We start from the raw sequence: 15,620 nt of genomic DNA, 5'->3' as shown, positions 1-15,620 counted from the left end.
CCTAGCTTGTGTTTGAAGCCAGAAAGCCTCAAAGCAGGTGGGCAAACCCAGTTTTTCCAGGAAGCATTTAAGAATCAGGCTGAACTTTGCTGCCAGGGTGACTTACCCAATATCAGAAACCCCTTGGAGTCTGCCTAGGAAGCAGAACAAAATCTCCAATTCTGGGCTCATAAATGAGCTGAAATGCCTGATGTTCATATTGTGGGTATTCCAGCTGTCATTTATTTCTAGAAAGAAAGAAGCTGTAATGTTATTACAGGAGACAAAAATTGCCCTTTCCACTACAGTCAGTAGTTTACCAACTCCATTCCAATTTCCTACATATTTTCCAGTGAAGGGTCACTCCTCACTTGTATTGCAAGCACAAGAGCAAAAATCAAGCTTGCTCTTGAGTTGCTTTCTTTGAACCTGTCTGAAGTAATCTGCAGACTCACAGAAGTGCACAGGTTAAATACTAATGTTCAGATTTGAAAGGTGGTGATCATTTAGGTAGTGATGGCAGTGTCCGTTCCTGCAGTGTAGATCATCTGAGTGTGGACTGGATCCATATTGCCTCCCATTAGCTTTTCCTCTAGTTTGATACCAGTTGTTATGTGAAGGATCACAGCATTGCCTTAAAAGCAGCTGATTTGCAGTCCAGGTGTGTACTGTGCATGGCAATACTGGAGAAATTGGCAGGGGGTGAGGTGGAGGGAGCTATTGAAGGGCTCTCTGCATCCACAGGAGGTGTGTTTAAGAGCTGGCTACTTTCACAACTCCTGTGAGGTCTCTCTGCCCACACAGTGCTCCTCAGCTCTTTCATGAATAACAGCTCTTTACCTGTATACTGACACCTATCATAAGCAGCCCAAATGATAGATAAATGAGTTGACATCAGCAGTAAATGATTTTAGGAGGTGATGTTTGATCCAAATGACTGCAGTGAGCAGGTGTATTCAGAATAGGATTCTACTGCATCTCCATTTGTAAACACCCTGTGGTTTCTTGTGCTTTCCAAAACAGGTAATAAAAGTGATAGGGCTTTGAGTGATTTTCTCCCTCTCATTCTATCCTTATTTTTATTGAATATGATTAAATTGCTGAGCCTTCTCTTCCTTCCTTGCCCAGACAGCTTTCTCTCCACAATTTAATAGCACGGCTCCGCATACCAAGAAGTCAAACATGGAGCTGTTCCCCGGAAAGTGGTTACAATGTGGGGACCACAACACGCTTGGCAACTCTGTAGGCTCTGTGCAGGCTTACCTGCATGGCAGCTGTGAAGATCTTTCTTTTTGAAATACCTTGAAATAAGCTTAAGGACTCTGATAAAAATAAGATAACCTAAATTATGTTTAAAAAGTAATTACTATGATTAGGGGCTATATATATTTCTCTCCTGGGTATTTATGCCAGAACTAATGAACTACTACTAGAATGTTCCTCCCTCTCTTTGGAAACCAGAATGATTATAGTTTAGTGTGATAGAAATTACTGTGTCGTTTCTTCTTTGTTTCAACACTTTATAGCTGTAAAAAGGCTTAGGCTTTGACACTATAAAAGGGATAATATATCTTAATTTCCATTTTGTTAAGTGGAAAAATGAATGGCCAATCAGTTGTATGGGTCTCAGCCATGCAAAATCTCTGTCAGGTATTTTGGAGACTGCTTATTCTCTGTTCACAGTATTTTATTTAGTGTTAATCTAATTACATTCCTGTTCGAAGTAGTAGATGATCAATTATTTCAGCAGAGCTAAATATTTCAATGAATATTTAAAATACAGTAAAACACATGATGGCATTTACATGAGGTGTTCAAAATGGAAGAAATTTTGTACCCAAAAATGGGAAAGAAAAACTATGAATATTGCTTCTGGTTTTATTTAGAGAAAAGGAAGTGAAAATGAAAAAAACACATTGACATCTTACATCAACTTTTGTGTAGCTCCTGTCTCCTGCAGAATTACCATTTGGATCAAATCCTTCTTATTGTCTAAGTTTTACTTATGTCTGTCATTGCAGCTTCCCATTCCAGCTTGGTAGGCTTCTCTTATTCACCATCCTTTCTCTAAACAGATGCTTTATTAGATCTGCGTGCTTTTTTTTCCTTTGTGCTCAAGGACTTTAGTGTCTAGATGTTCACAAATACACAGCTTTTCCAAGGCTAATTGTGTGCTTCATAGAGATTTATAATTGTTCTGTTCTTCAAATCATTCCAGTCTTTCCACTTTCTCAGCAGACACCAGTATTATTTTCCTAAAGGAGCGCGGGTGGTCTGAGTTGGGCTGAGTTTATGTAAGAAAATATCGTACAAGGGAGTTTATTTAGGGAGGAGTCCATAACCAGACATGGTCTTTGAAGCGGGAGCCAGAGGGTAAACTGGCTCACTCATGGGGAATTCTTCATAATTTAAACACCACCAGTCTCCTTTGTGCAGATGAATTTCTGAGTGGAGCAAAATGACGGATGTGGTTTGGGTTTCTAGTGTCTGTAAGGAAGCCTCTGACCCTTGAAGCTTAAAGTTATCATTGTTTTTTTTGTGCCTTTCTTGGCCTGCTATGAAAAGCACAAGTAACACGAGCAGGGAAGGAGAAGGCTCTTGGAAACAGGCGTCTCTATGTCCCACCCATCAGCTCCATTCATGGGTCCGTGCAAGGAACAGCTGTGGGGTGTTTGCACGGAGAGACCTGACTGGATCAGAAAAGAACCGCTTCATGGCTCTTTCCTATTTTGGAGGGTTTTAAGACAGGAACATGACTTATTCTCAGGGCAGGTACTTTAACCCATTTGTGGGTGCCTGAAAAAGATGTACTAGATGCAAGCAAAGCAGCTGCCATGCAAGCAAAGTGTCCACAATGTGGGTGACTTATACTGCTGATTCATCCAAATCAGCCAGGGAATTCAGTGGATTTTTGGTCTGGTCTCAGATTCTGATGAACATGTGCAACACCCGAAGTGACCTGGGGACATACATATCTCAAACATCACACTGGTCCCTAAAGCTCTTCAGATTATATAGTTATAACTGCATTATAAAGCAGTTATAATGTTTGACACCTTCAGGTTTCAGACAATGCTGTGATCTCCTTGCTGGGGCTTTGCAGGAGGGGGCAAGATGTGAAAGGTTTGTAGTCAAAATCAGTTGAACAGAGAATAGTGGAAGAAAAGGATAAATGTTTCAGGGCAGCAAGCAGGAAAATGGAATATGCTGGGAGGGTTAGGATTTTTAGGGAACTTCAGTGGCATTGACAATCTCTACCTCTGGTAGCTTGCCCAAAGCTAAATATTTAGTGTGAGGTGTCCTTGCCTATGGCATGGGGGTTGGAACTAGATGTTCTTAAGGTCCTTTCCAACCCTAACTGTTTAATGATTCTATGATTAATTCAAGGGAGACAGGCCTGTTTGGGCCTTGTCTTTTTCCTCTGCTCATTTATGCAAAGCTTGACCACCTTCTTTATATTAATGAGGGTCTGTATACAGAACCTGGTAAATCTTTTATGTAGTCCTCTGCCTCAGAAAGATGAGAGGGAATGTAATTTACAGTTACTGCGTTGTAGATAACTTAAAACATGAGTTAATGTTACACTTACAAGAGAGTAGTAGAAAATATTTTTAGGGCAAAGCATGCTGTAAGGACTGGCCTTTAGTTCTGTTTAACATGTGGGAAACGGTACAGTATTTTGCCAAAAACAAAAATGATGGCTTGAGGAGAGAAAAGCCTCAGGCAGATCAGTTGGCATAGTGTCAAAGGTAACCATCAGACCTGGGAACATAGTTTTGCTAGTGATCTCAAACACTTGATGTTTGTAAGAAACATCTCAATTAATCTAGTCATGCAGACTGACACCCATGTTTGTTTATACTTAGAAGAGTGATGAGATTTACAAAGGTCACACATTGAAGAATCAATGAGGTGTGTTCAAAGTCATACATTAGCAGTAGTAACTATTAATAGGATCAGAATGTTCTGTATTTTAATTTTCCTTGGACTTCTGCTAATTGAGCTTGTGTTTTGCTAAAGAAATACAGATGTTGCTCTGTTGGTATCAGATTCAGTAAGCTCAAATTAATAACCAGAGGCTTGTAAGCTCAGAAAATGTGTCATAGGGCTGGAAGGTCGGTATTGCTAGGGACCCGTGAGCACCCCCTAAATGTCAGCTCCTGGCTTGTTAATTTATAAATTGGCAATCTCAATTGTACAATTAGCTCTGTAAACAAAAATGTGGTTATAGTTGTTAGCTCAGTGTACAGTATTGTGTGACATCGATAGGGTTTGCCTTACCATGTAGCAAACCTAAGTATCATACTATTTTCTTGATAGTTTAAAAGATGTTATACTGGAGTTCTGGTCCTCTTGCATTTTCTGAGGTGCATGAAGAGCTCTCCTTTGAAGAGTTTCCTGGTGATGATAATGCATTACAGTACCTGCTGAGAAACTGTTTTTTTTTTTTAATTTTTAATTCTTTTCCCCCCTTGCCCCCCCCCCCCCCCCCCCCCCCCCCCCCCTTTTTTTTTTCTTCGCACAAATGTAACACTGATCTGGGTCCATACATAAACTAGAGGTCAGTGAGGTATACATGAGGCAGAAGCTTGCTGGACAGCTCTTGGGTTGTGCAAAAGCCACAGCATTCTGTTAATGTGTTTCCCTGCTGAGCAGGAAGAACATTTTCCCAGTAAGTTGTGGTTTGTTGTTTCTTATGGAGGGACCCTCTGTCCTGGCTGTCCCTCAGGCTTCCTGCAGGTCTGCAGCTGGCCACTTAAGATCCCATTTCCCCATCTAGAGGACAGGGAGGTTTGAAGGATGAGTGCTTTGTACCCTGGTGGGCATTCAAACTCAAGTGTTCATTTGATCATGGCAGGAAGGGAGCTGTAGAACTGGTGGCATTCGGGGCTGACCTCCAGACCTTTTAAGTCTCTCCAGGAGGTTGACCAGGAGGTCGAGGCATTCTGAGGAGCTCAGGTGTGAGTCAGTGGTGGCTCCGAGTTTCTTCCAAACCAGGTTGAATTTGCAAAGCTCAGGTGTAGTGGCACCACTGATGCTTAAAAACATATGCCATTGTGCTTGTAGACACCAGTGTGACAGCTCTTCCACTCAGCCCTCATTAGAAGGGCTCATATGTGTGGCAGAAACATGGATTTAAACTGTAATCACTTCGTATTTTGAAAAGGCGGGTGATAGCTGGCAAGTCTGGAGAAGGAAGGATGTGGCTGCTGTGTTTTAAGGACAGCTACCATGTTTTTCTGTTGCCTACTTATAGCAGTAGACATGCAAGCAGTTGAGCAGTGAGAGAGGCTGTAGGCCTTTCTTGGTCCTCAGCACAGGGAACACAACTTCAATTTATGTCTCCCTTTGTTCTCTGCCCTCTTCTTCAGTAATGCAGAAACTGAGAAATACAGTTCCGGGATATCTAGAAGCTCTGAATTGCTTGACTTAGCTATGAATTTGGGTGGTGTGTCTTTGTGTACGGAGTGCCTTTTATTGCTGCTTTGTTTTTATGGTCCTGCCAATGGGTAGCTATTGTTCTGTTTTGTTCATTGAATTACTTTGTTGTTTCTGGTCTTGTTTTTTCCCCTCACTCAGGATTTGATCCAGGAAATAAATGAATTGCGGTTGAGAGTGGGAGAAATGGACAATGAAAGACTCCAATATGAGAAAAAACTGAAAACGACCAAAGTAAGTGAGGCTGAAGGGAAGAAGCAGAGATGGGTGTAAGTCAGGCTTTAGAAGTTTACTCTCTTCTCCCAAGTCCTCGCCTGCACCTTGCAAAATGCTGAGCCCACTCAGGCCCTCATGGTACTCATTTAAGCAACAATAGTTATTTTCAAATTTCATTCTATGATTTTCAGTTCTGTGTATTGTTTTTATGAATAATAACTTCCCATGCAACTGGCTGTTGAAGAGTTAAATTTATTACCTGTTTAGACCCTTATTTCATATATGTCAAGAGTCACCAGTTGCAGTAAGTAAGGTGTGTGCCATAGGTGAGGCCAAAGATGAGCATTTATTTTCTCCTAAGTGTGCTAAAAATCAGGGATTTCTGAAGAGAAAGCATTCACCTAAGTAATTCTAGCAGTCTGTTTCTGTAAGTTGTCTAACTTCTCTTTGCTATTTAGCCTTGTCTCTTTTCTATCTTTAGTTTTCTCTCACTCCTCTGTCTCTGTTACCAGTCTTTAATGGCCAAACTTTCTAGTATGAAAATCAAAGTGGGTCAGATGCAGTATGAAAAGCAGCGGATGGAGCAAAAAAGCCAGATGCTAAAGGTGTAGTAGTTACTGGGTGACATTGGGGCTGTTTTGAATCTTTCATGTTCCACCGTCTTAAGTTCCTGTCTTGCATCGTGCTGTCATGCTCTGTTTTCATTAATTGCTGTGTGTTGATATGCAGTGTTCCCTTTCCAATTAGATGTGGAAAGCTCTGTAGCTATTCCCTGTAAACAGGGAGAGGATTTTAGTGTTGTGAACTTTCCATAGGTTACACATAATGGAATTAGACTTGGGTTAAAATCATTCTCCTTCCAAGGGAAGATTGCCTCTTCTGTAGCTTATATCCGTTATTCAAACAGAACTTCTTGTCACCTTTTTAGAGAATTTTTTTTCATGAAAACTGGCAAAAAAGTAGTGATTCTTTTATACAGTCCCCTCTCCCACATGTACATTTACATATTCTGTTTTTAATTCAGAGGAAGAAATACTCACCAACAACCACATGCAACTTTAGTTGCCTATGGATATAACAGCAGCTTCTCAAGTGACCATGAAATGGTCTTGTTTTGGAGAGCCATGAGTCTGCTGGAGAACCAGCAGAAATCCCATCAAAATCAGTACCAAGTGGGAACACTGGAGGATTGTATTGCCCAACCACTGTTCTGGAAGAAGCTTTGATTTCTTGACAATTTTTTAATTGATATTCTTTTTTATTATTGGTGCTTTATAGCCAACAGGAAACAATTTAAGGGAATTCTGTAGTGTGGGGCATAGTTTGGGATGCAGACATCACTATACATTTGCAACCAGCCTTTCGAGGGAAGCTCAGGGATGCACCCAAGCCACAGTCTTCTAGTTTGGTTTATCTCATTCAGGATTTAAAAGGTCAGCTAGAAGCTCTAAATGCCAAAATTATGAGTCTTTCCTTGTTTTGCTTTGTTTACAAACTGAACAAATTAAATTTTCAGTGTTGGGTACATTTGCACTGAGGGTCCTGTCTTGATGATGCAGTTGCACAAGATATCCTCGGACATCAAAGAAACATGTTACTAAACTGGGTAGGATTTGACTTGAATTTTAAAAAGTTAAATGCATGGATCTGCGCCAGTCACTTGCTAGTGCAGATGGTTAGATCCAAGTTAAAATTTGACAGCATTTATCTAATACACCCCAACTCCCCCAAACACCATCTGTCTTATTCCCATGAATCTCAACTCCAAGTTTCCTTTCCTAATGCTTGATCAGCAAACCCAAACTGTGGCAAAGTACCACATTTTTGTCTGAACTGCTTTCCAGTATGTGTTTATGTGCTTGATGGTGTCGTGATTGATTTTTCTTTCATAGAAGCAGTGGTTATTTCTGAAACTCTCCTTAGCCTGGTGTAAGCACAGTTCCATAATTGTCCAGCTTTGACCATGCAAAATGCCCTATAAGTACCAAAAATAAGTGTTGTAAATTTTAGCATTCAGTCTCATCACCTGCGCTGTTTTTTTGCCTCTGCAAGGTTAAATAAATATGAAAACTGGTTTTGGTTTTTGTTTTTTCTTTAGTCTGTCTTTCTTAAATTTAGATGAAAAATCTTTTTTTCAGTTATCCATGAGACTGACACTTTTTGGACCATAGCCCCCATGATTTTGCCATCTTACAGACTCAGTGGTCTGGAGTGATGTTCAGAGTCTGCATTGTGGATGTACCCTCAGCCAGTATAAATGTCAGGGGGCCCTCAGTCTTTTTCACCAACTGAGGACCTATGCACTGTGCTTCATAGGAGAGAATTTCAGAAATGTCTCAGATGCTTGTGGAAGCCGTCACTGAGAGATTCTGTGTCTGTTACAGGATGAGCTACTAGCTTTGAAAGACAAACTAGAGCAGAAGGAAGCTGAGGTGAAAAGGTTGCAAGAAAAATTGGTTTGCAAACTGAAAGGAGAAGGAATTGAAATACTGGACAGAGGTAAGAAGGAGGGAGCATCTATCACCATGTCCTCTTCAGTCACCTCAACTGAGGTCATGTTTCCGTGAATGGTTATACAGGAAATAACAGATAAAAGCATCAGTTTTTATATCATTTCTGTCCTTGTTTACTTCTTTTAATATATTTAGTGGCTGTTCACAATGCAACTGTTGAACCTAGTGTCAATTTCTTGATCAACTTTAAACTAGCCTAAGCAATCCCTAGTTAGCTCTTTACATGGCTCGCATGGAGTCTCAAAAGTAGCAGTTTATGGTCGCAAAGAAATCTTTAAACTAATTTCAAGTTCCCCAAAAAGATTACACTGAGAACGAAACTTTGTGGATATCTGTGCTGAGCTTTGCTTATATACTGGTAAGGAAGGGGAAAAGCCGTACTACAGACTAAAGTATGATGTGTTCCAGTGACCCTTCAGTGCAGACTTAGCCATAAGTAGGTGAAATTGAGGACTGGTTCTGGATTTGTGTACTGATATTTATTGCTGATTTGAAGATGGTGCTTTTAAAGTACATTCTTTAGAGGAATAAAGCCACAAGAGATTAGACTCCTCCCCTGACCTGAGGAAGAAACGCAGTGTGTAGGTTGTCACATTTTATTTAATAACATGATCTGGTTTCAGCATACTTTTTTTTTAAGAGCACTTAAATGTGAATAAGGTCTGACTTTATTGCATTTATGACTACTTAAACGGGGCTTTTCTTCCTTGGGGCTGCTGTGTACACTGAACTCCCATTACCCTTTGGTTCTCAGCTTTAGTTTAGTTCTCCACATAGCTCAGCAGAGATCTTCTGCCATGATGGGCCATGTCTTTTCCGCCTTGGAACAATATTAAGTAATGTCGTTTGCAGATAACACCGGTTATCTGCTTCATTAGCTGAATTGTGCTTTCTGAACAAAATGCATACTTTATCACTTAGCTGGCTTTTGTCAGTAGTTTAATCTGTCTCTTTTACCAAGTAACACTTTTGGCGAGTGTTGGTTTAAGAGTAACCTATCTGCATACATCTTTTCTGAGACCTTAGAAGTGAAAACATACAGTTGCAAAATATAGCCTCGAGACAAATAATTGTGTATGAGAGCGGTGGGACTGTTTTGTGTCATTAGGAATGTTGGCACCAGGGGAGTGCAGGTTGAAATTGAACTGCTTGCTTTTGCACTAATACATGATGGATATGAACTCCTAAGTATCAAAATTGTGTTAAAAATTATTTAATGTCATAACTTTCATGCTAATTTCAAATCCAATGGATTTTCCTGCACAGATGAAAATTGTAAAAAGAAGCTCAAAGATAAAAGTAAGGTTTCTGGTGTCTTTCCACAAGCATTTGCATTTCAGAAGTGCTTTCCAGAATAGCTTTCTGCATGTGTTTGCAAAACTCCTTTACCAAACATTGTTAGGTTAAATCATCTATAACCCTTAGTTACACTTCCAGTAAAATTTCAGATTAAGGATGGATATATCAGACTTGAAATACAAAGTTTTATCAAGCAAAGCTTATAGATAAAGATTTGATCTCAGAAGACTCACAAAGCAGTTGCTTCAATGAAATGCAGTTGCTACCCAATAAACCAGATTTTCATTTAGCATAACTGAATGAAACTGGATCAGTTGCTGGTTTAGCCCAATATGTCTAAATGCCTTTCATCTAGAAAGCCAGCCAGGCAGCTCATTTTCTTCTTGCATTTCATTAAGGAGGAAAATGTTCTTCCCACTCTGTTTGTTTTCCAAGAAATTTTAGGAAGTTAAAACAAGGTAAAATGCTTTCTAGCCTGTGCTCGTAACAAAATTTAAAGTTTACTTCATTTATGCAAGGCAGATTTTTAGCAAAAATGGAGATTCTTTCCATTCTGTCTGAATTTCCAGTCCAGAACACCTCCAAAATCTAACCTTGTTAGAATATACATGTTTCCATGTATTTATACTTCTTGTAAATAAGGATTATAGATGAAGCACAGAACACTGTCATCTGTATTAGGGACCTTTTCCAAGTCTGAACCACAATGTATATTCTAGCATGACTGCTCATCACAGCAAATACTTGTATCATTCCATTGTGCTGTCCTCATTTCTACATTCATACTGAATTAAGACTAAGCATCGCTGCACAATGCTTTCTTCATCATATCTATTAATCCTACTGCTTTGTATAGTGGGGTTTTGAGATGCTGTTTGGGGTGTTTGTTGATTGCTGTAATGATGGTGTGTTTTACAGCACTGCAAATGTTGTATTTTGGACTTTTTGTTTTGCAATTGTTTCTCTATTTGAAAGGTGGACATAATGAAAATCAAGCAGTAGTTTAGTTCTTGACCTTTCCATTTTCCTAAAGCTTGGAGGGTCGGTAAGGAAATTTCCTGACTTTTATAATTTCCTTGATAAAAATGTCAGAAAAAAAGGTTTTGAAGAAAAGGGTTTTCTTCTGTATATTTTTATCTAAAATAGAATTTAAGTGGCTTATGTTTTGTCTTTTAGTTTGTAAATTTACTTTCAGCTATTACTGAGTTGCTTTTAGTTTTGGTTTATTTATTTATTTTCCTTATTTTCTTACACTGTCTTAATTTAAATTGACTTAGAGAACTGTATTGTGCTTTTAGATATAGAGGTGCAGAAAATGAAGAAGGCGGTAGAATCTCTAATGGCCGCAAATGAAGAGAAGGTATCAAAGTCATTATTTTTTCAGGTTGAGCTCAATCTCTAAGAAAATCTAAGAGAAATCTCTCAAGAAAATCTTCACATATGAACTTGTCACAATCCAATTAAAAAATCAAATTTCTAAGAATCAGTGATTCACTCTATTCAGAAGCACAACAGTGCCTTTATAATAGGGCACTTATGACCTGTTTTGCATGTGCACAGAGTACTTACGCTGTTGTGTCATTCAGTTCAGTGTGACGGCAATTTATACTGTGTTCTGAAAATGTAAAGAGCTCCATACAAGTCCCTTGGGCTGTCACAGGCTATGTTTCCAAAAGAGCTTTCTGTGAAGTATAAACTATTTTCATGTATCATTTTGCACATTCATATGCATGTGCCTTTTGTAGGATGTTTTCTTTTGATCACCAAAGCCCTAAATCCTTTGATTACTGCTTTCTTTGTACATGGAAGATTCATTATATTCGACCTTTGACTTAATAAGGGAGCTGAAATCCACTTTCAAGGCTGGGACAATTCTGGTGATTAAGCAGATTAAGTGTTTACTAAATACAAGTTTTGACATTTCGTAGCCTCTCAGGGTTCTGGGTCCTGTCCCATCCACACTTCCTATTTCTTTTGGTATCACAACCAATTGAACTGAAGAATGTCTAGAATTTATAGTTCTTATTTTTGGTTTGCTGAAGGAAGAAGCACAGTCACAGCTTTCCTTTATTTTAGGATCGGAAGATAGAAGAGCTTCGGCAGTCTCTGAATAGGTACAAGAAAGTTCAAGACATGGTAATACTGGCTCAAGGTAAAAAAGGTATTGTACAATCAAAAGATATTAAACTCTGCTCTCATTTAAATTCTAGGTGCATTGTGGTAGTGTTAGACTCTCAGACTTCCTATCTTTGGAGGCATCTCTTAGGCAGAGAAAAGCCAATTCTTCAACTGTGAACTGGTAAATTGCATTTTTTGTCCAGGCAGCTGTTCAATTTACTAGCTGGTGCTAGTGACTATTATTGTCACATTGGTTATTTTCCCCTTGTAAAACGAATTTTAATATGATAAACTGTCAGGCTCTTTCCATAGCCTTCTGAAATGCCTTTCAGGGCTGGCCACTACATAAACTGCTAAAAATTGTTGTTCCCCTCTTGCATGTGTTCCTGGGAAGGAGTTGGTAGCTGAACAGAGCAATGCCTGAGCATTCGTGTTCTTACGAGCCGAGCCAAGCCAGCACCACCCCAGTGGCTGCTCACCCTGGAATAGCAGTGCCCAAGAGCTGCAGAAACGTCTGTAGCAAAGTGGATGTGCTGACAGGACTGTGTTGTGATGACACGCCACATCTTTGGCATGTAATGAAGCCTTCAAACACCATCAAATGCAGCAGCTGTGGAATAGTTCTCCTCCCCTACTGCAGTGGGGATGAAACTGGCTTTTCCTACCTTTTTTTTTTTTTTTTTTCCACACACACATGAAAAAAACCCTTCTCTGCCGTCAGATAATGAGCTTAACTGTGGGGCTGAAATGGTCGCTGTAATATGTCATGTATAATGGTCCATTCCATATGTTTCAAGACTGGTGAAGGTTTCCAGATCCAGGAGTTTCTGGTCCTCAAGGGTGATATATGTTGAGGTGGTCGTCAGTTTGATGTAAGCACATTATCACTGAGGAAAGAGGAAGTGTGGATATGAGGGCAAAACACCCTGCTTGAGCATTGAAAAATTTGAATAGGAATTACTCTCTCATGCAGTGCTATGCATTCAAAGACAGGAGGATGTTAAAAAAGACATCAGAACTTTTTCTTGTCAGTGCTCTGATATTGATGACAGGTGTGGAAATCCAAGCCTTTTGGTGGTACTGAAGCAGTTCAGGGGCAGCAAGTTGCTCGTTGTGAGCAGAGAATGCCAGATGCTGATGCAGGCTACAGCATTTAACTGAGACTCTCAGTTTGTGGGAGTCTGCAAACAGTGTAGTCACCTAAAATCTGGTGTTGGACTCTTGTGCAGTAGGCTACATTTTTCATATGGGTAACCTGAAGAAACCATAGAGACGTCTGAAGTTTCAGGCAGACTTTGACCCTTGGTCTTTCCCTAGTGAATAAGGGAAAAGAAGTATTTAGTATGAAATTCCAGAACATAGCACAGGAAATAACTGCTCCAGTTCATTAACTTCAATTCAGTAACTGCTCCAATTTATTCAGTGTGTTGAAACAGATCTCACTAAATGCCCCAAGGGCATTTGCTGGGATTTTTGCTGTCAGATGTATGTCCTCCCTCTGCTCTAACCCTGCTGTGCTCTGGTAGTTGAATTGGGAAGCGAGATTCAGCAATGACTTCCTTTTACCTGTTGTAGTCTGTCCTAAGAAAGAAATGAAGAATCCTTAGCCTCTTCCCTTTTTGGCCCATAAGTGAGCATGCTGGCTGCACCATGCATGGGAGTGAGGGTCATTATGTAACTGGAAGTAAAGCCTGTTTCCCTTCCTTCAGGTAAGGAAAGTGACAGCGAAGACTTCTTGAATTCAGGGTCTGTTTCCACGGCTTTATTGGACACACCAAGTCTTACTGACCCAGAGAAAAGCCCATCTCCAACCCCAGTCACAGCATCTCCAGTCCATGATGAATTTAACATGAATATTCATGAAGAGGTATCCTTTTTTTCTTCCTCATTTAATGCCATCACTCCTTAAAAACATTGCTAGTGCTGGATTCCTTTTACAGATGCCAAAACTCAAGTTCCTGAAAAGATACTTTTGGGGTTGCACAGTTTTCAGTAATGTCCCATATCCTTTTGGAGAATTTTGTTTTCTTGTGAAAGCTGCTCAGGAGTTACATTTAAGTTCAGTTAAATTTATTTTTCTTAATCATCAAATGTGGTCAGGAGACAGCAAATAGGTGTATTTGTCAGGAGAATGGGCCCAAACTACTTTCCCTATAGAACACAGGAATTACTTTTCATATCAAATGTTTTAGGAGCTGCGTTTAATTTTTCAGGAACTCCAAGTAAACATGTTGGGACTTAATTAATATATCTCGTCATATTTAAAAGGATGCAATCACCATTACACCCTTTCAGTTAAATGATAAGAAGGTTGTGGTTCAATCTCTAATTTTTACAGTCGCATTTTCCAGTAGTAAAACCATAGATCTCTTAAAGCTCTGAGTCAGAACAGGGACTTGACTTAATTAAACAGCAGAAATATAACATGAAGAAAACTAAATTAAGTGTTTAGAACCTTTCTGGTATTCTCTGTGCGGCTGAGGACAGGAGTAAACCTGCGAAGAGCTACCCTTCATGGGGTCTGTGGTAGAGAGAGATTTAGCAGGCAGTTTTGCAAGACTTGTGAGATTTTTGTTTGTGCTGTAGTGATCTGTGCAGTCATTCATGTTTCATCTTCAGTGCCATCTTCCAAGTTATTATTTGGAAGTAATCACTGTATTACAATAAGAATCACTGTATTACAATAAAAAGAAAGTATTTGCTTTTAAAAACCTTATTTCAGATCCTTCTTTTCATAGTTTATCTGTAACTGTTTTTTAATTTACGACTGCTTAATTTCAGCTCAAACCAGTGTAACACATATTCTTCATTCTTTCTAGAATTCCTTACAGATCCACACCAGTATTTTACAGATTTCAATCCCTTCTTTTTCATCAACATCCAAGAGCTCAGAAACTGTTGCCGAGAAACTGAAAACACAGCCTAAGCCAGATCCTGCAAGTGAAATGAGGTATTGTTGTTTCCATGTATTTTTCAATTGTAAATCCAATATTCTGGGGCATTTATTGAGAGTAAAATTCTGTCAGTTATTATGCTGACAAGTCATTAAGTCAGTTAAGCAAGGCTAGCATTTACTGGACTAGCTATAGCTAACTAAGCTTATGTTTGTGAAATGCTTTGATTAAATCTTTTTCAGTAAACAAGTATTAGTTTGATTGCTGTTGCTTGTAGCAGCACTCCGACTCTATACCACCTGCTTTGCAAGAAGTGAACAGAAGGAGAGAAAAACTGATCTCATATAACGAAGGACACAGAATCATTATTTTTATCTAGGTTTACATCGTCTAGGTCTGGCTGAGATAGTGTTGGCTGTGCTAGCCACAGGTTCATTCCTGATGATTTGCATCAGGCATTTTCTGTAGTTGCTGAAGATTGATGTAAGGCACTGCCAAAACTGCAACAAAAGGACTGTCCATCTCTAACCTTGAGCTGTTACTGGAGCCCCAGGGGGAAACCCAAGCGGCACTTCAAAAGACCAGAGAAAGAGATATTTTTGCTGCTGTCCTTTGGCATGATGAAATGCAGAGATACCTCTTCACTCACTCATGAGAGCCCTGCTTGAGGTTTTGAAAGCCAGATGAAATGTGTAGCTGGAGAGTGTAAGGGAGCCCAGGGTGGGGGTGCAAGGCTGCACCTGATCTGTGGCACCTTCAGGCCCCCCTGCTTGAACCCTGTGGCTGCCTCCGGGGTGAGAAGGGGCCTTCAGCTTCCTCCAGTGTTTCTAAGCCTGCACCCTCCTCACCCAGGTAAGGAAACCTGGTCCCTGCAGATGTGGGCTGGCACTGCAAGGAGTACCAAAAAGTGCATTGGACTCACAGCTAGACAAAGGCTGTGCTAGGGTTTTTAATTCTGGGTCCAAATCCTGGCTTTATCTAATTGAGTATCAAATACTAAGAATCTGAAGCCAAGGAAATCTATTTGGCGTAAAACCATCATCAATCTCGTTGTAAAAAATAAGTGCAAGCACAAGTTGATGTGTGATTTTTCCATCTCCAGTCAGGGAAAGCCTCCTAGCTGCCTCATGCAGCTCTAGCCATCACCAACAGGGATTTCATC

The 15,620-nt window shown here is 39.9% G+C and overlaps 1 protein-coding gene across 20 annotated transcripts in view; it reads left to right on the top strand.

Moving 5' to 3' along the window:
• The window catches only part of PPFIBP1 (PPFIA binding protein 1), a 112,230-nt gene that overhangs the window by 76,802 nt on the left and 19,808 nt on the right, over positions 1-15,620 (top strand). For 7 of the 20 annotated variants that reach the window (XM_057427622.1, XM_057427632.1, XM_057427576.1 and 4 more), the window contains 8 exons: positions 5,560-5,652; positions 6,147-6,239; positions 8,019-8,133; positions 9,414-9,446; positions 10,745-10,806; positions 11,523-11,607; positions 13,274-13,431; positions 14,384-14,514. In XM_057427622.1, the coding sequence (XP_057283605.1) occupies positions 5,560-5,652; positions 6,147-6,239; positions 8,019-8,133; positions 9,414-9,446; positions 10,745-10,806; positions 11,523-11,607; positions 13,274-13,431; positions 14,384-14,514 (770 nt within the window). The remainder of the gene's footprint in view (positions 1-5,559; positions 5,653-6,146; positions 6,240-8,018; positions 8,134-9,413; positions 9,447-10,744; positions 10,807-11,522; positions 11,608-13,273; positions 13,432-14,383; positions 14,515-15,620) is intronic. The other 13 variants (XM_057427667.1, XM_057427745.1, XM_057427706.1 and 10 more) reach the window with 8 other exon arrangements.

This window comes from Pezoporus wallicus, unplaced genomic scaffold, assembly GCF_028554395.1.
Source record: "Pezoporus wallicus isolate ANWC-B61680 ecotype Strahan unplaced genomic scaffold, APGP_CSIRO_Pwel_v1 scaffold_3294, whole genome shotgun sequence".
NCBI classification, from domain to species: Eukaryota; Metazoa; Chordata; class Aves; order Psittaciformes; family Psittacidae; genus Pezoporus; species Pezoporus wallicus.
This window is presented reverse-complemented; position numbering and strand designations above follow the sequence as displayed.